This window comes from Chelonoidis abingdonii, chromosome 5, assembly GCF_003597395.2.
Source record: "Chelonoidis abingdonii isolate Lonesome George chromosome 5, CheloAbing_2.0, whole genome shotgun sequence".
In the NCBI taxonomy this organism is placed as follows: Eukaryota; Metazoa; Chordata; order Testudines; family Testudinidae; genus Chelonoidis; species Chelonoidis abingdonii.
The window spans coordinates 144,390,327-144,414,151 of NC_133773.1; the positions used below are offsets into that span (position 1 = coordinate 144,390,327).

A 23,825-nucleotide genomic window follows, 5' to 3' on the forward strand; every position below is an offset into this window, starting at 1 on the left:
TCACCCAGTTTTGTTTTTTAAATTACTTCCAACATCCTTTCATTTACTCCCCAAGGTGGTCTTCTCTTAGAATGATCTTCTTTCCCCACACTCCCAAACTCCTTGAAGATTATTTTAAATATTGAAATGGTCTTTAGGTTTCAGAACTGAGACCCCCGTTAGATAAATGAAAGCAGTTAACACCTCTCACTACTCTTCAGTCTCTAGTAAGACCATGTTGCACCAATTCACATTCAGAGTGATATCTTTGCAAACACTCAGACTGCTTTTTTTTTTTTTTTTAAATGATTGGGGAGAGGAAGTGGAAGAGATGAAAGAGAGAATATGAAAATCTATACTAAAACTCTGCTATTGTATGGAAATTGCTGTGTGTGTTTCTAGAGGCCTAGTTATGAGGTGTTAATGAAGAGAATTATTTCTCTGCCAAATATAATATTAAAAAATAAAAACAGTGCAAAAAGACAAAAGAGCCATAATATTGATGTAATGACCATTTGTGTGTCTGTACAGGTCTGTCGCATCTTAGGCGGGGGTTCCGTTCCACGGTTATCACGTAAAGCGAAAACCGCATATAGTCAAAACCCCAAGCCCTTTAAATCCCACCTGCAGCTCCGGCAGCAGGGCCGGAGGTGGAGGGCATTTAAAGGACCGGTGGAGCCCTTTAAATGCCCCCCTGGTCCTGCCGCAGGAGCTGCGAGTGGGATTTAAAGGACTCCCCCCTCTGCCCAGCTGCCAAAGCTGCAGGCGGTATTTAAAGTGCTCCACCAGGCTTCCCAACGTGGTGGGGAGCCTGGAGGAGCCCTTTAAATCCCGCCCGCAGCTTTGGCAGCTGGACTGGGGCTGGCATTTAAAGGGCCCGAAGCTCCACGGTGGCTGGAACCTCGGGCCCTTTAGTTCACCCCAGGGGCTACCAGCCACCTCTGCAGCTGGGAGCCCCCTGGGTGATTTAAAGGCCCTGGGACTCCCAGCCACAGCTGGTGCCCCAGGATCTTTAAATCTTGAGGCCACGCCTCTTCTACTTGAGGCCACCCGCCCCTCGGACTCCAGGCCTTTCAGCGTAAAGCTGAAATCGCGCATGTTAAATGTGCATAAGTTGCGAGAGACCTGTATAGTCATAAGAGCAACAGGCTAGCCAGTGAAGTTATATAGGTGTCTGCCAGTATTAATATTTCTAATCTTTTAAAACCCACAGATCAGGAATCATACTGGAGCATAATATGCACAAGCCTCCACAAGTCATCTAATGCATAGTAAAAAACTACTGAATAAGGTAACATGTAACCATATGTTGGATAAAAGTTTATACAGTAATCTTTGAAAAACACTCACCTTCATATGAGTGCATTCCATGTTACACAGAGAACACATATGTGGAAATATCCTTGGAGATGTAGCATAGTAGTCATTCATCATAGATGGAGTCGGCAGTCTCTTTACCTTCTGTGCAGCAGCCTGTGAAAACACTGGAAGCCAAGAGGCTTTCACAATTCCAAAAGGAGACTTAATAGGAGCTTCAACTTGTGTCTGGAAGTTCTTCTGACCTGAGCCAATCTGTACATTAGACTGACTAGTCCCAGATTCATGTTGAATCCTTTCATGATGTCTTACAGCTGCAAGAAGTTCAGCTGAAAAGGGTGGATGGCTGATAGGTGGCATCACAGGTTGGGGCATAGGTGGCTGGGTCAAAGACTGTTGGACAATGGGTGTCATCACAGATTGGGGCACAGGCGGCATAACAGGTGGCATCATAGGCGGCATCGCAGGCTGGCTCATAGGTGGCATCATAGGTGGCATCATAGATGGCATCCCAGGCTGGCTCATAGGTTTCACCATTGGGAGTCCTGTAGGTGTCATACATAACCCTGGCACCTTGCCTGTAGCATCAACTGGAAAAAATGACTGAGTATTGGATGAATCACTATGGAAACCCATCTGTTTCATTAATTCCTCAACTGGAAACACTGGGTTACATGTTACATTGGATGATGGAACTGAAATAGTTTGCTGCGGTTGAAATTCTTTCCTGTTCTCTTCAGCTGGTTCTTCAGGACTGTACACACGCACCTCAAGAGGATCTTCAGTGTATCCATACCTGCTTGTGTGCCCATAATCAATCACTTTGCTCTTAACAGTTGAACCACCCGTTCCACCAACTGTTTCTTTTTCTCTGCTCTGAGAATGTAAATTGGGTAACTGATGACTCATTTTACGCATTCGTATATCCCTCAAAATTAGCGGCATGTTTTCAGGTGTTAACTGATCATCTGGGTAGCGACTGAGTTCCTCCAGATCTTCATTAGATAATCCAAAACTTGCTAAAATACTTGATGCACTCTCTGTTGTATAACGGCTCTGGACATTTGTATTCTGCTCTGTGATCCGGGTTGACACAGGGTGCTTTCGGCCTGTGTTTCCAGTTGAACATGGATTGTTATCCCAACGTGAAGTACGAACCTTTTCCTTTTGTTCTTCCTGTAAGTCTGCCATCTCCTTTGCTTGCCTTGGATCGGTTCGGTGTTGAGTTACCTGAACATTAGTTCTTCGTGATCCTGTCCGCTGTAAATTTTCATGTCCTCCAAACCTTTGTGAAATTCCTTGAGGTGTTCCAGGTGCAGGCTTTCTTTGAAGACCTGCTATGCCACCTCCCCTAAAAGCTCCTGGAGGTTTTGAGCCAGATGGGTTAGGTGCTCTTGGCCTCTGATGCAAGTTTCCTCTGGGATTAAACATGGCGATATTCAGGAATGCCTGATTTAACAAAGCATAAGGTGGTGTAGAATTGTTTGAGGCAGTTGATGTCAACTGTTGAAGAGCCAACTGTGTCTTAATTTGAGCAAGCTGTAAAGGAGGAGGGCCCAACAGAAGTGGACTTACAATGCCAAGGTTCAGGGAATTCACATATGGTGCGAAACTTTCCAAGAACACCACAAAGCTGAAAGTTAAAACACAAATATTGTATTATTTTCTTTTCAACTACTTTGTGCAGTGGATTCCACAATGCAAGCAAAACATTTTTTATAAGTCTTGAAGCAGTATTTTAATGTTATAGTTTAAAAATATACATATACACACACATTAGAAGGCACAGTTTTGTGAACAACAAAGTCAAACCTCTTGCTGTAAGAATTCTCATCTATTTCACTGGGCAATTTGTAGTTAAGTGTATTTTGCCAAACACCCATGATTATTATGTTTTACATGAGACAGAAAGACATCCAGCAGTTGTCTTCTTTTCAGCAGCATCTTCTGAACAATGAGTTTTAGATCTTCAAAGAAACTTTTTCAAAGTCACTGTAAATTACTTGACAAAATAATATGAGCAAATTTTAAAATCCTTTACAAAAACATAGGAAAATGTATGTTACATCCAAATATATTCGGTTAAGAAAATAATTAGTTACCGAACTACTGGAAAGAAATATAATTGTAAATGAGAACCTTATTCATGTAGGGTACATATTTTTTTAAACAATGATCAATTCACCCATGAAGTATAATTCATAGATTCATAGACTTTAGGACTGGAAGGGACCTTGAGAGGTCATCGAGTCCAGTCCCCTGCCCTCATGGCAGGACCAAATACTGTCTAGACCATCCCTAATAGACATTGATCTAACCTACTCTTAAATATCTCCAGAGATGGAGATTCCACAACCTCCCTAGGAAATTAGGAACTGACTGTTAGAAACTTTTTCCTAATCAGCTAAACCTCCCCTTGCTGAGTTTAAGCCCATTGCTTCTTGTTCTATCATTAGGGTAAGGTGAACAAGTTTTCTCCCTCCTCCTGACGACACACTTTAGATACATGAAAAACTGCTTACTGTCCCCTCTCAGATTCTCTTTTCACAAAACTAAAATAAACCCATTATCTTTCAGCCTTTTCATAGGTCATGTTCTCAAGAACCTTTAATCATTCTTGTTGCTCTTCTCTGGACCCTCCAATTTCTCCACATTTTTTTGAAATGCGTGCCCAGAACTGGACACAATACTCCAGTTGAGGCCTACCCAGCGCAGAGTAGGGGAAGAATGACTTTCGTGTCTTGTTAACAACACACCTTCTTAATGCAGCCCAGAATCACGTTTGCTTTTTTTGCAACAGTATCACACTGTTGACTCATATTTAGCTTGTGGTCACTATGCCCTAGGATCTCTTTTGCCATACTCCTTCCTAGACGTCTCTTCCAGTCTGTATGTTGTGAAACTGATTGTTCCTTCCTAGGTGGAGCACTTTGCATTTGTCTTGTTGAACTTCATCCAGTTTACCTCAGACCATTTCTCAATTTGTCCAGATCATTTTGAATTTTGACCCTGTCCTCCAAAGCAGTTGCAATCCTCCCTGTTTGGTACCGCCCGCAAACTTAATAAGCGTACTTTCTATCCCAACATCTAAGTCGTTGATGAAGATATTGAACAGCGCGGTCCCAAAAACAGATCCTGCGGAACCCCACTTGTTATACCTTTCAGCAGAATTGGGAGCCTCAATAACTACCCTCTGAGTACGGTTATCCAGCCAGTTATGCACCCACCTATATACTAGCCCCATCTAATTGTATTTGCCTAGTTATCGATAAGGATATCATTGAGACAGTATCAAATGCCTTCTAAAGTCTAGGTATAGACACATCCACCGCTTCTCTTACCCATTATCGTTATCCTATCAAAGAAAGCTTATCAGACTGTATGACACGATTTGTTCTTTACAAATCCATGCTGGCTATTCCCTATCACCTTACACCTTCCAAGTGTTTGCAAGATGATTTCTTAATTACTTGCTCCATAATTCTTCCCCGGCACAGAAGTTAAACTAAACTGGTCTGTAGTTTCCTGGGTATGTTTTTATTTCCCTTTTTATAGATAGGCACTATATTTGCTCTTTCCAGTCTTCTGGAATCTTCTCCGTCTCCCATGACTTTTCAAATTAATAGCTAGAGGCTCAGATACCTCCTCTATTAACTCCTTGAGTTTTCTAGGATGCTTCATCAGGACTGGTGATTGCAGGCATCTAGCTTTTGTAAGTGATTTTTAACTTGCTCTTTTTTTATTATATCTTCTAAACCTACCCCTCTGATTAGCATTCATAGGTTAGAAATTCCTTCAGAACTTTCTCAGTGAAGAAACAAAGATCATTAAGCATCTCTGCCATTTCCAAGTTTCCTGTTACTGTTTCTCCCTTCCTCACTGAGCGTGGGCCTACCTCTCCTGGTCGTTCTCTTGCTTCTAATGATTGATAAAAAGTCTTCTTGTTTCCCTTTTTCCGATAGTAGTTTGAGCTATTTTGTCCTCTGCCTTTCTAATCTTGCCCTGCATTCCCGTGTTATTTGCCTATATTCATCCTTTGTAATGCTGACCTAGTTTCACATTTTATATATGACTTTTTATTTGTAGGTCATGCAAGATCTCGTGGTTAAGCCAGAGGTCTTTGCCACATTTTCTATCTTTCCTACCCGGAATAGCTTGCTTTTGGGCCCTTAATAGTGTCCCTTTGAAAAACTGCAACTCTCCTCAGTTGTTTTTCCCCGTCAGTTTGATTTCCATGGACCTTACTTGAGTCTCTGAGCTTACTAAATCCGCCTTCCTGAAATCCTGTCTGTATTTGCTGTACTCCCTTCTACCCCTTCCTTAGAATTGCCAACTCTATGATTTCATGATCACTTTCACCCAAGCTTCCTTTACTTTCAATTCTCAACGAGTTCCTCCCTATTTGTTAAAATCAAATCTAGAACAGCCTTCCCCCAGTAGCTTTTCAACCTTCTGAATAAAAAGTTGTCTGCATGCGGCCAGGACTTACTGGATAGTCGTGCCCCGCGGTGTTATTTTCCAACATATATATGGATATGTGAAGTCCCCATCACCACCAAACCTTGGGCTTGGATGATTTTGTTAAGTTGTTTAAAAAGACTCATCCACCTCTTCCACTGGTTAGTTGCTGTAGCAGGACTCTAGCCGACCTCCCTAGTTTTTACTCTTTTATCCTAACCGGAGCGGTTCTCACCTTCCGTGTCCTATATCCGTTTATCTTGGGAGTATTTATACAGGTTTTCATTGTGAATACCAGTGTAACTGTTCCCATGATTAAGGCACTATACCAAAACCCCATTTAAGGGACGCGACAAGTGAATATTTGTATTCTGAGTTCAGAAGATTTCAGTAAGAACCTGCACTGATTGTGTACCTGTACAAATAAAGACCATCTCACTCATCTCAAAGCTGAAGCTACTTAAGGCAAAAGCAAAAAAATAGCATGACAATGGACTCTTCTTTAAGAACATTAAGCTTTTTCAATTCTAGATGAAGGCACAGACAAACCAATCCTTCAAGATGACAGAGGCACCTACAAATAAGGATAGAGTACAGTCAAAAGTTGCTCAAACTAACCAAAAAATGAACAGCTGCAACTAGGCTCACATTCTTGGGAATAAGGAGTTACAAAAATTGAGTGGTCTTTTGAAGCTTGGAGTCTGAATTGCACAGTTCTGCCTGTGCTTACAAGTACATCAACTACTATATTGTAAAGAAGCCAGATCAGACTACAACTTCCTGAAATTGGTTAAGTTTCATTTTTCTGAAGTAGTTTAGGCTTCAGCATGAGGTTTTATAGAAGAAATCTCATTGAGAATCCTTCTAAAACATAGCCTGTAACTTCCTTTCCAGTCATAACATAAGAACGGCCTTACCGGGTCAGACCAAAGGTCCATCTAGCCCAATATCTGTCTACCGACAGTGGCCAATGCCAGGTGCCCCAGAGGGAGTGAACCTAACAGGCAATGATCAAGTGATCACTCTCCTGCCATCCATCTCCATCCTCTGACAAACAGAGGCTAGGGACACCATTCCTTACCAATTCTGGCTAATAGCCATTAATGGACTTAACCACCATGAATTTATCCAGTTCCCTTTTAAATGCTGTTATAGTCCTGGCCTTCACAACCTCCTCAGATAAGGAGTTCCACCAGTTGACTGTGCGCTGCGTGAAGAAGAACTTCCTTTTATTTGTTTTAAACCTGCTGCCTACTAAATTCTCATTCTCAACTTTCCAAATCAAAACTTCTTTAACAGAGTTGAAGTACTGTACTTGTCTCACCACAGCTAAACCCATAGCTGGTTTGAAGTTTAAAAGCATCATATTTGAGTTAAGCAAAACAAAAACGTTTCCTAAAAGGGGAGTTCCTCTCCTTCATGCTTGCAATTTAAAAATGGCTCCTCTGATTTACTTCCCTGGGAAATTTCAGTTCAAGAGGCAAATGTTTGACGAAGCTATGAATGGAAATATCAGAGAGGTAAAGAATAGAGTTGTGCTTTCCAAAAGTTTTTTTCCCCCCGAGTGCTTTCAGTAGTTTTTATGTCAGACACGCAAAGGAAACGAAGAGCTTATCTTTAGGATATAGAAGGAGCTAGCAAAACAGGAGCAGCTACCAGGAGAGTTTTGTGAGGGAGTTCTCCAGGTGAAGGAGGAGCGATTAGGTTACCCTTGGGGTAAGTTTGCTGTCTGTAGTGTCTGTGTTCGTGGTGTACACGCTGCCTGACTGAAATATACCCTGTGGTCTGTTTGTTTGGATCGTGTTTGTGCTGAGCCTAGCGACCTGCTAGGCAAGGCTGAGAACTTCTTAAGTAGGTTTTGATCCCTAAGCCCTTTAGCACTCATCACCAAGGAGCGGAGCTACTCAGGAAGACCAGAGCTTTAAAAAGCCCCCTGCTAAGCAACTAGAGGAGCTAGGGAACAGTAGTGGCTAACAGGGTAGTTTTGGGAGGGAGTTCTCCAGAGGGAGTGTGAGGGGGGCTAGATACACTTAACATTCCTTAAACTTAAAGCCAAAAATAAAACAAAAGAACAACAATGAACCAGCTTCAGGAGTAAAAAGAGAATGTAGGCAGAATTCAAGCAACAGTGGGGGGGCTATCCAGTTTATTGCACCTAATGCAGAATGTCCGATTACCTGCCCTATGGGCAGGTGGTGTATGTGTGCATTTGGTGCAAGGAGCTCCTGGCCCTCAGAGACCATGTATAGGCTTTGGAGACCAGAGTGGCTGAAATGAAGGAGCTAAGCGAGATAGAAAGGTACATAGATGAGACTTTCTGGGACACAGTAGAACGGTCCCACTCCCAGTCTGACAGCCTCTGTGCTGCTGAGGAGGATGAAAGTCTCAGGGAAGGTGAACATCAAACTGGAACAGAGTGAAATGATCCCATAGTTAGGACCCTCCCTCCCGATGTTATCGTGGTATAGAATCACAGAACTGGAAGGGACCTTGAGAGGTCATCTAGTCCAGTCCCCTGCACGCAGGGCAGGACTAAGTATTTTCAACAGTAGACCATCCCTGAAAGGTGTTTGTCCAACCTGCTCTTAAAAATCCCAGATGGAGATTCCACAACCTGCCATGGCAATTTATTCCAGTGCTTAGCCACCCTGACAGTTAGGAAGCTTTTCCTAATGTCCAACCTAAACTGCCCTTGCTGCAATTTAAGCCAATTGCTCGTCCTAGCCTCAGAAGTTAAGAACAACTTTTCTCTCTCCTCCTTGCAACAACCTTTTATGTACTTGAAAACTTACGTCCCCTCTGTCTTCTCTTTTCCAAACTAAACAAACCCAATTTTTTCAATCTTCTCTCATAGGTCATGTTTGCTAGACCTTTCATAATTTTTGTTGCTCTTCTCTGTATTTCCTCCAATTTCTCCATGTTTCCTGAAATGTGGCACCCAGAACAGGATACAATACTACAGGTGAGGCCTAATCAGCGAGGAGTAGAACAGAAGAATTACTTCTCATGTCTTGCTTACATCCCAGAATATTTGCTTTTTTGCAACAGTGTTACACTGTTGACTCATCTTTAGCTTGTGATCTGTTATGATCCCCAGATCCCTTTCCACAGGACTCCTTCCTAGGCAGTCATTTCCCAGTTTGTATGTGTTGTTGCAAGGAGGAGAGAGAAAAGTTGTTCTTAACTTCTGAGGCTAGGACAAGCTTAAATTGCAGCAAGGGCAATTGCAGCAAGGAAAGGCCTCCTGAGAAGGAAGGGCAGTTTAGGTTGGACATTTAGGAAGGAACACTTCTCATGATGTTTCATGATGTTTGCATGAAGGGAAACCACGTTTGCATGAAGGGAAATGATGTTTCATTGAGGCAACCCCGCCTAGCATTTCTTTGTTGCACTGTTTGCATTTTGCATGCATGCCTGTCTTACCCACAGGTAGAGGAACTTAATTAAAATATTCCCAAACAGGATCTCTTTTACGGCCTGCTGCCGTTATAGGTTTTCCCTTCTAATGAGAGGGTGGTATGGTAGATCTCAAATCTACTCGTATATAGACCTATGCGCTTTTCAAAGCCTTTGTTTCCCCTTTGCTAATGTTAAGAGAAGCCCTGATCCTGCTAACTGTTCCATGTGGGCAGACTTCTGTACATTTGCAGCACCGCGCTAAATTCCATGGGTCACTGCATACCTGCAAATGTCTGCCCACATGGAACAATACGCAGGATCAGGGTCTAAGTGAGCTGGAGAAAAAGCAATAGCAACGCTAATACTTCCCATCTTAAACATAATGCTTTTAATTATTTTAAAAAACAAGACACCAGCATTTGGCAGAAGAAGGTTTTAATTTGCTGGCACAGAGTGATAAAGATACAGTATTAATCAAACTTCTATTCCCCTTAAACTTGAAATGGCCACAAAAATCTGAGATCTTGACTTGCAGAAGAGCTCTGAACTTGACAAAAATCTTTCAAGAGATGACAGTTCTTTGAAAGACACTGAACACAACCGTAAGTCAAGCAGACTGTAGGCTCCTATCAAAAAACTCTGGAAATGAAGAACAGAGGAAGAGGAAGCCAGCAGTGTTGTATCCATCCACTAACCCCCTAATGCAGTGGTCCCCAAACCTTTTCTGTCACCCCGTTCCCATCAGTTATGAAATCTCTCCACGTCCCACCAGAGGCCAAGGGCTGGGTGGTGCTCCCTTCCTGCCCCCTGTGGGGGCTGGCCTGGGCACTGTCTGGCCCCCACCAAAACGTTCCTCTGCACCCCTCACCGTTTGAGGACCAATGTTAGTAAGATCAAATCTACCTCTCCGCTCCCCGCCACCCCCAACCAATACAGAATTGTTCCTAGTTAGTTCTTGTTGACACATTTTTGAAAATATGAACAGATTGGTCATTTTGGGGAATGGTTTCTTTCAGAGGAAAAAAATATCTAATCCCAACAAATACGTTCCTTTAAGACCCCACAGACAAGGTTGGTTGATTTGAATAATCAATTTTAATCATGTTTTGCATTTGTACATTTTAGTTATTTTCCTAAAGAAAGGCTGATTCTCATTAGATAGTAGTAATTATAATGTTGATTAAAAACTAAAAGAGCCTTTACAGTAAATTTGGTGCTTCCTTTTGCTATCCAGGATACACTGTATCCACACACATTTATTTAGCAATTATATAGATTAACTTTACTAGATTAATTTTTTACTCCCAAATTGCGTCAAACTATAATTGGATGAAATTCAAATGAAATTAAAATGCATAAATCCAGTATTTTTATTTTATTAAACTACTTTAAATGTGCTGCATACATACAAAAATTGACCAAAACATTTTTGCATTTAAAACGGATTCTTTACACAAACTAAGTATTATTAGCGCATTGAACTGATTGCTTATGGTCACTATGTCCTTCAAGATTTTTAGAACTAGTGCCTCTCTGAATTTTTGTTCTTAGATTGAAAGAGAAAAATAAGTTTCTCTTTTTCGACTCCCATCTGGCTTCTTAATTTTGACTGACCAAGTCATTGAACTGAACTGAGTGAATTAAATGGAAGAAAATATTCCCTCTGCATCTACAGAAGAGGCTAGTGCTGCTAAAAGTGATTTACATCTTCAACAAACTGCACATGCTGCTTAATATTATTTTCCTGTATTTCAATTTTCTGAATAAGTTTGAATATATCTAGGACTTAATATAGATAAGTTATTTCAAAGTTAGTTTTAAATGTTTATTTTAAAAAAAAAAATCTATATTTAACTTAATTTTTTTTAATCCATATTTTTAATCACTGATTTTTTTCCCCACTCTGCCCATAGCAGATTTATGGCCCCAAATTTGGAACTTCTAGTCAAACAGAACGTAAGTGCCAAAGAAAAGAAAGCAAACCCCCGACTGAAACCGGAGATAAGGCTGTTCACCGCACAGCTACTAACCCCTTTGGACCAGGAACTGCACTGGCTGCGCTACACCAACACCCGCTATTCTTCACCTTGCCCGGCCGGCCGCTGCGCTCGGTGCTGCACCATACGCAGCCTACCGGCCCCCGAAATTTGCAGGGGAGGGGGCGGCTCAGAGCGCGCAGCGTTTCAGTCCCCGGCCCCAAGCCCGACAGACCCAGTAACCCTTACCCAGGGCTGACCCCGCCCCCGCCCCCGGCCGCACAGCATTGTGGGCGCGAGACTCTCCCGAACTGCAGCACCCCTAAGGCCGCCCCTCCCCCTCGCCTCTGGGCTCCTCGCTCCGCCCCTTCCCCATCGCCCCCGGGCCGCCATTTTGAGCGTCTCCTCAGCTGCCGCGGCGCCTTCTGCGTCACACAGGAGCTCGGTGAAACCCCCCCCCACCGGACTCCCGCGTACTCGGCCGCATGGTGCAGGCCCCATACCTCTCAGGGCAGTGGCGGAGCCGGGTCGCTCCCCGCTCCGCAGCGGCCTATCGCTCAGCCGCCTTGTCCGACCAACGCAGCGCAGCCCCGCTCGGGCGCCCCTCAGTCAGGCAATGGCTGGCGTTACACCGCTGCGCATGCGCACAACTGAACGACGGGGAGGACGCGCGCGTGCATCTAGGAGTAACTCCCCGGCGGCCCGCGAGGGGGTGGTCGGGACGCAGCCGCAGAACAGACCCCGCCCAGCGTCTGCACCATGGCATACCCAATGCGCTTGCGTCAAGACGAATGGAGAGGTGCGCCCGTTGCCAGCCGCAAGTCCTGTGCGCGCACGCACGCGCGGGACTGACCTCGTGCTCGTCAGAGGCGGTTGCGAGCGCAGGCGCACTAGCTTCCTAAGTGCCCCCCATTACACAACAATCGCTCGCGCCCGTTGGACTTTCCCCGTCTCCCTCTTCCCGCGCGTGCGCGCTAACAGCACAGCCTGAGCGAGTGCAGCCAGGGCGCTAACTGCGCAGGCGTGCCCCGTGCCACCGCAGGGCATCATGGAACGCAGGCCCCGCTATATAAGGGGACGGCAGGTGGCGTCTCTAGTTGTAGAGGGTTGGGTGGGGGGGGTGAGTTGTGTCCGTTGAGGGAGGTCTGCTGTCTTGCCTGTGTTTTCTGTTTCTAGTCTGAACCAGGGGCTTCCTTATGAATCCCTCGTAGGGGTGCCTTTGCTGCCCACTTTCTATCTCCCTTTGGTCTGAAGGAGTTCTCCTTCTCCCCTGGCCCTCCTTTCCGTGCCCTGTACCTACAAACCTACCTCTGTCACCCTGCCTCTTGTGTTCCTTCCTCGAGACCCCTTGTCATGCTGGAGCCTGGAAATCCTCCTGGTCTGGAATTCCGGAGCTATTCCCCGCTGCTTTGTGCCTAGCTGCTAGAGATGCTTTTAGAGGCCCCTTGCTTTCACTCCAAGAGGTGAGTGTGTGGTCTCTTCTCCTCCCCCCAGGCATGGATTGCAGTGCTGGTGCAGAGAAAGAGGAGGATAGTAATAGGTGACAGTGCCCCATGTGTAGAGGGCAACTGCTGGTGTTGCAGGATCTCAGAATTCAGCAGTGATGGTGACTTGGAAGCCTGTCTCTTGACTCTCCTGCTCATAAAAATGATGATAGGTGTGATCTATGGAGCTGTGACTCTCACCACTGATGGTGCTAGGAAGTTCTTGACTTGGGGCATACCTATGTGCTCCAAACTCTCTCCTTGATTCCCAATAACAACATGACTTCACAAAATCCCTTTGAGTACAAGGAAGACATAAACAAAAGTTCTTTTAAGAACACTCATGTTCTCCTTAAAAAGACCATAATGTCTGCCACCATCCAACCGCACACCAGGCTATTAACCTTACTCCCTCATTATGCTAAACACGGTACCCAAATCACAGCACATGAGACAGCAGAGAATAGGACTTCCTAAAATCAGAGCACCCTCCGGAGCACATCCAAATGTTATAACAGTACTATGGCTTGCTGGCATTGTGGCACACAGCACTATGCTCAGTGAGCCTCTTTTGTGTTGGTCTAGGCTTCGCATTGGGGGCAGGCAGTACTGTGCTGGCAAACTGGTTCCAGAACAGGTTTGTCAAGGACAGTGCTGCCTGCAGAGACTCCAGCTACCCTACCTTGGTATAGTTCTGTCAAAAGCACTTGGGCATGGGACCCTCTCTTGGCTTTTTAATCTGGCATCAGCCACCTCATACCTGGGTACAGTGCTGTCTGGCAGGTTAGACTGGCACAGAAGTGACTTGCTGTCCTTTAGCCTGCCAAAGATCCCTGATTAAGTCCCTGTGTAGGAGATGTGCAATAGTACAATCCTCCCATATAGCTTCTTGCTAATGAGTGCCCAGAGTATTACTACCCAGAGATTTACATCAATAAAGCTTGAAATTTTGGGTTCCTAAAGCAGTTCTTGGTGTCAGATACTATTTGAGAGCAAGGGAAGTGCTGTAATATGTTTTGTCTAGATCAGGCGTCGGCAACCTTTCGGAAGTGGTATGCCGAGTCTTCATTTATTCACTCTCATTTAAGGTTTTGTGTGCCAGTAATACATTTTAACATTTTTAGAAGGTCTCTCTATAAGTCTATAACTAAACTATTGTTGTATATAAAGTAAATAAGTTTTTTTAAAATGTTTAAGAAGCTTCATTTAAAATTAAATTAAAATGCAGAGCCCCCTGGACTGGTGGTTAGGACCTGGGCAGTGTGAGTGGCACTGAAAATCAGCTCACGTGCTGCAGGTTGCCTACTCCTGCTCTAGATCACGGCTATTTTTTCCCTATGTCCATTTAAAAAAAAAAAAAAAACTTTAATATCCTAAACGTGGAGTTGTATCTCTGAAATCCTGGATTGCATTATCCCAAATCGGCACCACAAACTAGCCATGGGCCTCCTCCTAGGCCAGTCTGACATTGCCTGTTGATTTAGAGCACTTAAAAAATTGGCACTAAGCTGAAAGTCTTTATTGAGAGTGCATCTAGGATACCATTTCATAATGAGCCACAAGGAGAGATGGTACCAGTGCCTCTCACAAGCAACCTCTGCCAGATACTCTTACAGAGTTTCAACCATCAGTGAAAGCTGTCCTCCTCCCTGGGTAACTGTTCCCAGGGCCAGGGGTCTGTGGTACCAGGCATGGCCTGCCTTACCACTGGTGAATCCCACCATCACCCCAGAGAGCAGCTGGCATGACTGGCAAAGGGAAACAATACGCCCACCAGTGCGAATATAATCCTGTATCCTAATCTATATACCCAAAGAAGCTGAGCTAATTTAACCTTAACTCTGGACTGTCCTGGTTTTTGGTGCTTAAATTTAACACCTCTTGGGAGAGAGTTATGTTATGTAGTGTCGTTTGGACTCAATGCTTTTGAGAAGGAAGAGGAGAGAAGGGCCCTGCCTGCATGGTGCTTGAACATGGGAATGTTTTCCGGCTCCCCTTGACAATGCTCTGATATTGTAATGATAGCTACTATAAAAACACCTTAGTGAGAAGGAGAGGTGGACAGAGTTCAGAGGAGAGCAGGGTTAGGTCAAAAAAATTACAATCTAAAGGCCAAATCCTGCTTCATTTATTAATATGAATACTTCCACTGAAGTCAGTGGAAATATTCACAGACACAAGGAGGATTGGGCCCCATTTGTACTGGGACATAGGGTAAGAAGACATTCTGATTAGGCTGTGTCTATATTTCGAGCATAGTGATACATACCTAAGAAATAGCCCCGATAAAGCAAAATATCTTGGTATAAGGAGTGTGTGTTGGAAGAGCCTGGAGGCACAGACAGAGGGTTTCAACATCATAGTTTAAAAACTCAAAAGGATGCTGCTTTTAAATAGCTTTTTATATTGTACATTTGTAAGTGGTGACTAACCTACAGATAGTATCAAGTTTAATAAATACCAATGTCAATTATGGTAACGGTGTATGTTTAGGTAGTAAATGACTATCACTGACACTGAATACCAGCCCCTTATGTGTGCTTCTAATGGAGTGTCTTAATCCTTTTTTTAATGCAATACTTTTTTTAGGGGTTTCCAAACTGTTCCTGTCATCTCGGTGCCTGGACATGCTACAGTGTTTCAAAACAAATACAAAACTGGGTCTTAAAATAAAATGCTATATACAGAGTTTGCTACAGAAATAGCTCAGAAGGTTAATAAAAGGGTAACCAGACAGGCAAATTCTATACTGCTCTCTCAGGCTCAAACTCAGGCCCTTGTAGAAAGCAGCTGATTTCCAAGGGCAGGGGATTTCAGATGAAGATGTCGTACCACTGGTCCTAGAGCCCCTGGCCTCTGGAATTAATACAACAAATCAAATTGGACATCAGGATATTGTTTAAGTTTAACAAATAATGAAAAGGAGGCTACTGTTTAGATCACCCAGTCCTAGACCATTTAAGGCCTTACAGATTGTCACCAACACTTGAGCCATACCCAAAAGCTAACATGCAGCCAGTGCACTGCAGAGAGCCCTTGCGACGCAGAACTCTGTGTATGTGTCATATAATCAGACTAAGAAACACAGTCTGGGAGAGGCTGAGTGTGCTTTTCCTTATGCCAGGGAATGTTCATTAATGATCTGGAGGATGGCGTGGACTGCATTCTAAGCACGTTTGCAGATGACACTAAACTGGAAGGGGTGGTAGATACGCTGGAGGGTAGGGATAGCATACAGAGGGACCTAGACAAATTAGAGGACTGGGCCAAAAGAAACTTGATGGGGTTCAACAAGGACAAGTGCAGAGTCCTGCACTTAGGATGGAAGAATCCCATTCACTGTTACAGACTAGGGACCGAATGGCTAGGCAGCAGTTCTGCGAAAAAGGACCTAGGGGTTACAGTGGACGAGAAGCTGGATATGAGTCAACAGTGTGCCCTTGTTGCCAAGAAGGCTAATGGCATTTTGGGCTGTATAAGTAGGGGCATTGCCAGCAGATCGAGGGACGTGATCATTCCCCTCTATTCAACATTGGTGAGGCCTCATCTGGAGTACTGTGTCCAGTTTTGGGCCCCACGACTACAAGAAGGATATGTGGAAAAATTGGAAAGAGTCCAGCAGAGGGCAACAAAATGATTAGGGGCTGGAGCACATGACTTATGAGGAGAGGCTGAGGGAACTGGGATTGTTTAGTCTGCTGCAGAAGAGAAGAATGAGGGGGATTTGAGCACTGGAATGGGTTACCTAGGGAGGTGGTGAAATCTCCTTCCTTGGAGGTTTTTAAGGTCAGGCTTGACAAAGTCCTGGCTAGGATGATTTAGATGGGAATTGGTCCTGCTTTGAGCAGGGGTTTGGGCTAGATGACCTCCTGAGGTCCCTTCCAACCCTGATATTATATGATTCTATGTTTCTCCACTGGCTGCCCTTTCATTTCTGGCTAGTTTACACTATGCAGGCTTTGTTGCTATAGTGCTATACTATAGCAGCTGAGGCCCTCTAGTGTAGACACACTGTATGCCAACAAGAGGAGTCCTGCCCAAATGACATTAGCTAAACTGTACGCAATGCTGTAGCCATGTTGGTCCCAGCATATTAGAGAGACAAGGTGGGTGAGGTAATAACTTTTATTGGACCAACTTTTGTTGGTGAGAGAGACAAGCTTTCAAGCTTATGAAAGCTTGTCTCTCTCATCAACAGAAGTTGGTCCAATATTAAGAGAGATTACCTCACACAGCTTGTCCTTCTAATTAGCTAAGCTGACAGAAGCACTCTTCTGGCAGCACAGCTGCAGCTACACTCAGGGTTTTGCTGCAGAGTGATGTGGGTTTTTTTTTCACAGCCCTGGCCAATTTATCTATGCTGACAAAACTGTAGTGCAGACCTGGCTTCAGTAAGATCACCTGGCTAGCAACTTCTCAAATTTCTACAGTCCTTACATTGTAATTGTCACAAGCCCCCAATATTGAGAGCATACTACAGTGTAATTACTTTCAGCTAGATGCGGTAGAAATGTATTATATAAAGTGCTGTTTAGATTGTCCATCTCTGGGCATTCTGCTGTTTGTTCCCTCTGCTTTCACCAATGTAGTGCTGTCTTGTACTTGATTAGTACATGAACAGCACTGTTTCACTAGTGCAGTACTGTCATCCTGAGTCTGCAGACAGCCTGAAAGGTGTAAACTCCACTCATCTCAGTGGCACGGTAATTTGGAGACCTACTGGTTATATACTGAAGAACACGCAAAAAAGGAGAGAGATGATCATATTATGAAAATTTGCACAAGCATCTTGGTTTTGGTTTCTCAAGGAGGTAGCGCTTGAGAGAATATCTCTTATTTCCCATCGCAATTCAAGTTCACTGTAGATTATATTATACTTTGTACGAGAGGATGCTACGTCCATAAAGGATCATTTGTATGATAATTATTTTCATCTACATTCTATATAATACTCTAACGAATTTATAGCCACTTCAGCTTTCCTAATTGCCACTCTGAACTTTCTGACTGCAGCAGGATAAAAACTCAGCTCTTCCTACTCCAAGTGCAACATTTGTTCATCTTTTGCAATTTTTTGTAGGTAACTTCACCTCCCTGCCCACCATCACAGAACCCCTTCTTCTCCCCCAAATCTAAGTGATCTAAGTTTTCCCTTAGAGCTGGCTGAAGTTGGTCTTTCCCCCACCCCCATCAATATTTTTGAAAACAAGGTTTTGTTGTAAATTGAAAAATCTATAAAAAAAAATCTTGACGAAATTTCAGTTTGAAAGTTTTTTGTTTCATTTTTTGGGGGAAAAAAATCCTACTGTCTCTTTCTTTAGGAAAGGGATAGATAATAAGACAGAAAATATCATAATGCCACTATATAAAGCCATGGCACGCCTGCACCTTGAATACTGCATGCAGTTCTGGTCACCCCATCTCAAAAAGCTATATTAGAATTGGAAAAAGTGCTGAGAAAGGCAACAAAAGTGATTAGGAATATGGAACAGCTTCCATATTAGGAGATTAAAAAGACTGGGACTTTTCATATTAGAAAAGAGATGACGAAGTGTGCGTGTGTGGGGAGGGGGGGATATATGACAAAATGAGGGGAAATGCTAATTTGCCCATTCCAAGGGAAAACAATGTTGACGTGAGTTACTGAGATGCACTTAAACTGCGACAGTTTAAGTGAAAGTGTTACTTTCTAAAAAGTGAGTTATTTTCTTTCACTTTTAAAAGTCTTTTTCTCTCCACTCCCCACCCCAAAAGTTTTCTAGAGGAAAAAGGGGGAGAATCTGAGAGAAGGCAGGCATTTCCCCGCAGTTTTGAAACAAACATTCATAAACCCAAAATTTCAAATACTGAAAAATGTCATTTTTTTCTGCTGTTTTTGATTGAAATTTTAAAAACTACATCAAAACCAGTATATGTTAAACGAATTAGTTTACCATTAAACTCTGTTTTTTATGGAAAAATTTTCGTTTTAAAAAACATTCAGAAAGCTCTAGTTTCCTGGGCCCCAGCTCTTATGGCATCCCAGCTCCACTGGAGGACAGAGGCAGATGCACCAGGGCTGTTCTTCCCAGATCAACGCTTCCCCATGCCTTGTGGCTTGGTGGCATATAGGGGGGCCTCTGCAGAACTGATCTCCACTGCGGTCAGAACTCCCCATGCAAGTTCCTCGTGTCCCCAGACCACCCGCCTCCATGCAGCATAACCAAACTGGGCCCCTGCAGCTACAGAACAGAGCAAGAATTAGCACCCAGAAAAATCCGCCCCTGTTTGGAGCATTTTCCATTTGGCTATGAAAACATGGCCCATTTCAGCTTATTGCCAGATATTTCAGGAACAGCAGCAGGACCTGAATGGCCGAGTCACCTTAATAATAGGGCTGCCAAAAATCCTTTATTACAAGGGACGTCCGTCATTTCTTCATCGCTGTACAACAAGATTGGGAGTTGCTGAGTACTGCAAAAGCAGCAAGAAATACCCCTGGCAAATGTAGGTGAGTCCTGCTTAGTATTATTAGTATTTATAATGATGATGATGATGATGATAAGAAGAATATCAGGAGGAGGGGTGGGGCGGGGCGGGGATGCTAAGAAAACAGTTCCTTATTTTTTAAACATAATGTTGGCAGCCCTACTTAGTAATGAGGGGGAAAGCCTCCTGCGAACACAGCAATCATAGAGTACAGCTACACTGGAATAAAAAACCTGTGTCACCACCATGGCTGGGCCAGGTCAGCTGACTCTGGCACGCAGGACTAAAACTTGCTGTGTAGACATTCCACCCTGGGGTCCCAGAGCTCAGGCTCCAGGCCCAGTGCATATGTCTACACAGCAATTTTACAGCCCAGCAGTCCCAGGCTCCCCTCCCCTGTGAGTTGAAGTCAGCTGTTTAATTGCTATGTGGAAGTATCCTTAGGGGCTTGTACAGAAGGCCTCTGTGCCAAAGGAACCCTCTTCTGCAAGCAGGACCTGAGAGCTTTCTCCCAGCAGATGGTGCCTATGAGCTTGGAGAAGCTCAGCAGAGACAAGCACGAGGCGTATTTAACCCTGCAACAGGATTGTGTGGTAACAACCTTAGTTTTTGCATCTCTAAGCAATGACTAAATAAGGAGCAATCCCAGATAATTTGTTTCTCCTGATTTCTGTCCCTGAGTGTGATGCTCTGTGGGAAGAGGACTGTACAGATTCCCAGACCATCCCTCCCTGTCATTGCCACTTGTGTTGGCTGTGGCATTGCACTACTGTTAAGTACGTATTACCCAAAAGCCTTTCATACATTTTATCATATTAAGTTACAAAACCACCCTGAGGCAAGTGTAGTTTCATAGCCTTCTTCTTAAGCCTAGGCAGGATATTGTGCAGGTATGTGGGCATGTGGATGTGTTACTCAGCACCTCACAAGAGCCTCGGTGGTCCCTTTGCAAAGTTGCCAGCAGACACAGAGAGGCTGAGAAAAGCTGAAAGACAGGAAGCCATGGGGCGTGCAGGATGCCTGAGGGGCTGGATTGCCCTTCGGAATGTACAATTGCAGCAGATTTAAAAGTCACTGCAACTATAATGCGCTTGAAATGGCTAAAGAGAGACAGGAAGGGTATCGTTAAACTCTGGAGGCCTGATTCTCCTCTTGCTTACACTGACAAAACTCTTGTTCGATGGAGTTACTCCAGATTTACACCAGTGTAAGAAGAGAATTAGACCCCATTGTGATGCTATGCCCCATATTCTTCATAGAGATATGGTTATGATATGATTATGGCATAACTAAGATGTATTTTGTGCAATTAAGGCATGTGAGATCATTGGGAAGGTTATGATTTACTGAATATGATTATCCTACTTGTATGCATGTATCATTTTTGTAACTGAAGTTAGGAATATTGTCTATGCATCTATTACAAATGTGTTTACACCTGGGGAACGTCCACTAGACAGAATGCAATCAGTCTAGGTGGCTAGCTAGGAAGAGCCATTAGAAAGAACAGTAGGGCATAGAAGATGTTTATTGCCCACCAGGAAGCCTTCCTGGGGATGCTGCAAACAGCCTCTGAGTTATGGCTGCAGGGACATGTGAATCATAGAAAACATAGAATCATAGAAGATTGGGGTTGGAAGAGACCTCAGGAGGTCATCTAGGCCAATCTCCTGCTCAAAGCAGGACCAACCCCAACTAAATCATCCCAGCCAGGGCTTTGTCAAGCCGGGCCTTAAAAACCTAAGGATGAAAATTCCACCACCTCCTTAGGTAACCCATTTCAGTACTTCGCCACACTTCTAGTGAAATAGGGTTTCCTAATATCCAACTGAGACCTCCCCCACTGCAACTTGAGACCATTGTTCCTTGTTCTGTCATCTGCCACCACCGAGATCAGCCGAGCTCCATCCTCTTTGGAACCACCCTTTCAGGTAGTTGAAGACTGCTATCAAATCTCCCCCCACCACTCGTCTGCAGACTAAACAAGCCCAGTTCCCTCAGCCTCTCCTCATAATCATGTGCCCCAGCCCCCTGATGATTTTTGCGGCCCTCCGTTGGACTCTCTCCAAAAACTGGACCAATACTCACACAAAGAACATTAGGAAGATTGGTGTGGGCTTCTGGAGTGCTGAATAGAAGGGGGAAGTAAATCAATTTCCACTTGATCTCTGGCAATGGCTCCTACTAATAGCACCCAATATGCCTGTTGGCCTTCTTGGCCAAGTGGCCATAACTGCTGCTCATATCCGGCCTTCTCATCAATCCCCAGGTCCTTTTCTGCAGAACTGCTGCTTAGCCAGTCGGTCCCCAGCCTGTAGTGGTGGATGGGATTCTTTCACCCTAAGTGCAGGACTCTGCACTTATCCTTGTTGAACCTCATCAGATTTCTTTTGGCCCAATCCTCCAATTTGTCTAGGTCACTCTGGACCCTATCCTTACCCTCCAGCATATCTACCTCTCCCCCCAGCTTAGTGTCATCTGTGAAATTGCTGGGGGTGCAATCCATCCCACCATCCAGATCATTGATAAAGATGTTGAACAAAATCAGCCCCAGGACCTACCCCGGGGGCATTCTGCTTGATACCGGCTGCCAGCTAGACATTGAGCCATCACCTGGTACTGGACACCATGATAATACCAGTGTTTTTCCACTGACTGTGTGTGGGACTCAAACTGGGAGATAAAGGATTCCCGCCATATGCAAAAACTATTTAAGCCAGATGAGTGACATCATCATGGTTTGTTCTCCACTGACTCTCTGCCCAAGATGACTGCTTGTAAACGCCTAAGAAACAAAGACTGAAGTGTGGGGGAAGGACCGAGCCCAAGCTGGAGGGTTGTCTGGCCTCTGAAAGAAATACCTGGATTTCTAAGGATTGCTGGATTTCAAGCAAGTGCAGGTTCCCTTCAAGAACCTCTGCAATCTGCCTAAAACAACATTTAGGATGAGAATTTGCTACTTATAACCAGTTTCTTTAGTATATTTAGCTCACATTGCATGTTCGTTTTATTTGTTAGGTAATCTGCTTTGATCTGTTTGCTATCCCTTATAATTACTTAAAATCTATCTTCTGTAGCTAATAAATTTGCCTTTGCTTTGTCTTAAACCAGTGTGTGTGCAAATCATACCCGGGGCAGAAAGCTGTGTATATTCCTCTCCACATTGAAGGAGGGGGCGAATATCATGAGTTTATGTGGTACAGTCCTCTGTGCAGCACAAGAAGGTATAATTTTGGGTTTACCCTCCAGAGGGGGGCATGCACTTGAGTATCTGGGCAGTTCCTTAGCTGAAGCCTTCCCATGCAGGGATTCATCAGAAAGCCTGTTTGCTTGTTACAACAGCTGGGTGTGTCCCTACCTGTATGTGTGCTGGTGAAAGTGTGAGACCAGGAGTGCGTCTGCAGCTTGTCATAGCAGTGCAGTTAAAGGGAGCCCAGGGCTCAGTGGTACTCCAGTTCTAAGTGGCACCTCTGGGAGAACCTGTCACACCCATACTGCACACCTTTATTTAATGGGGATTTAAAGAGACCCCACCACTGCAGAGAATGCTGAAATGTACATAGCTAATCCCTTTTTCTCTCTCTTTTTTTATACGCTTGCTTATCAACAAATACTTCTGTGTTTAAACACAATTCCTCCTCGTCCAGCAATCCGAGTACCTCATTACATCTTTGTTGTGCAGCTAAGATGTAATGAGCCAGATATTTCTGTGGCCTGACTGATGTCAAAGACAGGGTTATTAGCATGATTCTGCTTCAGGCTCCAGCAGAAGGAGTAATTGGAAAGAGAGAGAGAGAGTGTGTGTGAGAGAGAGAGAGAGAGTAAAGCATGGGAAACACAGGAGATTACCCAAATGAGTGAGTCATACAGCCCATCTCAAATAAATGTAAATAAAATGTTTGTCACTGGAAACCATCACAGCATCTGCCTGTCACTTACAATTGTTTTAATGTGTTTAAAACAATTGTGTGGACTTTTGACTGTATCGCTGTGCTCCTAGAGCTAGGGGTGTGGATTACAATTAGTCTGACTGGTCCAGGTTCAGACTGAGCCATATAGATCTCCTCAAATGATCTAAAATTCATGTGAATGTCAGGACCCCCCAGAGCTAGGAATGACCACTCAGGAATCCCCCCTTGCTAATGGGATAACAGCCCCATTCCTAGCCCTGAAGAGTTTTGGAATGACCTGGGCTGATGGAGGAGCAGGCAGAGTGCAGGTGAATGGGGATAGAAAACAAGAACAGCAGCTTGTATGTTATATCCCATCTCTTACCCTTCACCTGATTTGTGAGGATTTCTTATCTCTGCTTGTACCCTGAGAGGGGCCTTCAGGCACCATCCTAATATAAATGCTTCTTACTACTAATACTAGCATGGGGAGGCAAAACCAGACCCAATACGCAAGACAAGAAGGGATGGCAGGGGAGGGAGAGAAAAGACAGGAGAATGAATGAGTGCACAGACGGAAGGAGGTGTAGGAACCATGGCCACATCTATGCTACAAACTTATGTCAACTTAAGATATGTTGGCATACATCCACCACAGTCAGCACATCACTTGTGTGTGCACACCACGTTCCTTGTACGTGCACCACCGACACTCCCCAGGAGCGCTTGTACTTTGTAGGAATGACCCCGGGCCCACAGGCCTTGTCACCTTATTATTGAGGCATTTTGTTCTTGTCTGCAAGCTAGGCACACCCGGCTTCTTATCACAGGAACTTGGCTTTCCTCCATCCTCC

The 23,825-nt window shown here is 44.2% G+C and overlaps 1 protein-coding gene across 15 annotated transcripts in view; it reads right to left on the minus strand.

Moving 5' to 3' along the window:
* The window catches only part of ZNF638 (zinc finger protein 638), a 78,674-nt gene extending 66,700 nt beyond the window's left edge, over positions 1-11,974 (minus strand). For 5 of the 15 annotated variants that reach the window (XM_075066701.1, XM_075066706.1, XM_075066700.1 and 2 more), the window contains exons 1-2: positions 11,633-11,974; positions 1,330-2,929 (exon numbers count right to left, since the gene is read on the minus strand). In XM_075066701.1, coding sequence (XP_074922802.1) covers positions 1,330-2,727 — 1,398 coding nt within the window. In that variant the 5' untranslated portion in view covers positions 2,728-2,929; positions 11,633-11,974. The remainder of the gene's footprint in view (positions 1-1,329; positions 2,930-11,632) is intronic. The other 10 variants (XM_075066703.1, XM_075066699.1, XM_075066696.1 and 7 more) reach the window with 5 other exon arrangements.
* Positions 11,975-23,825: the final 11,851 nt, after the last annotated feature.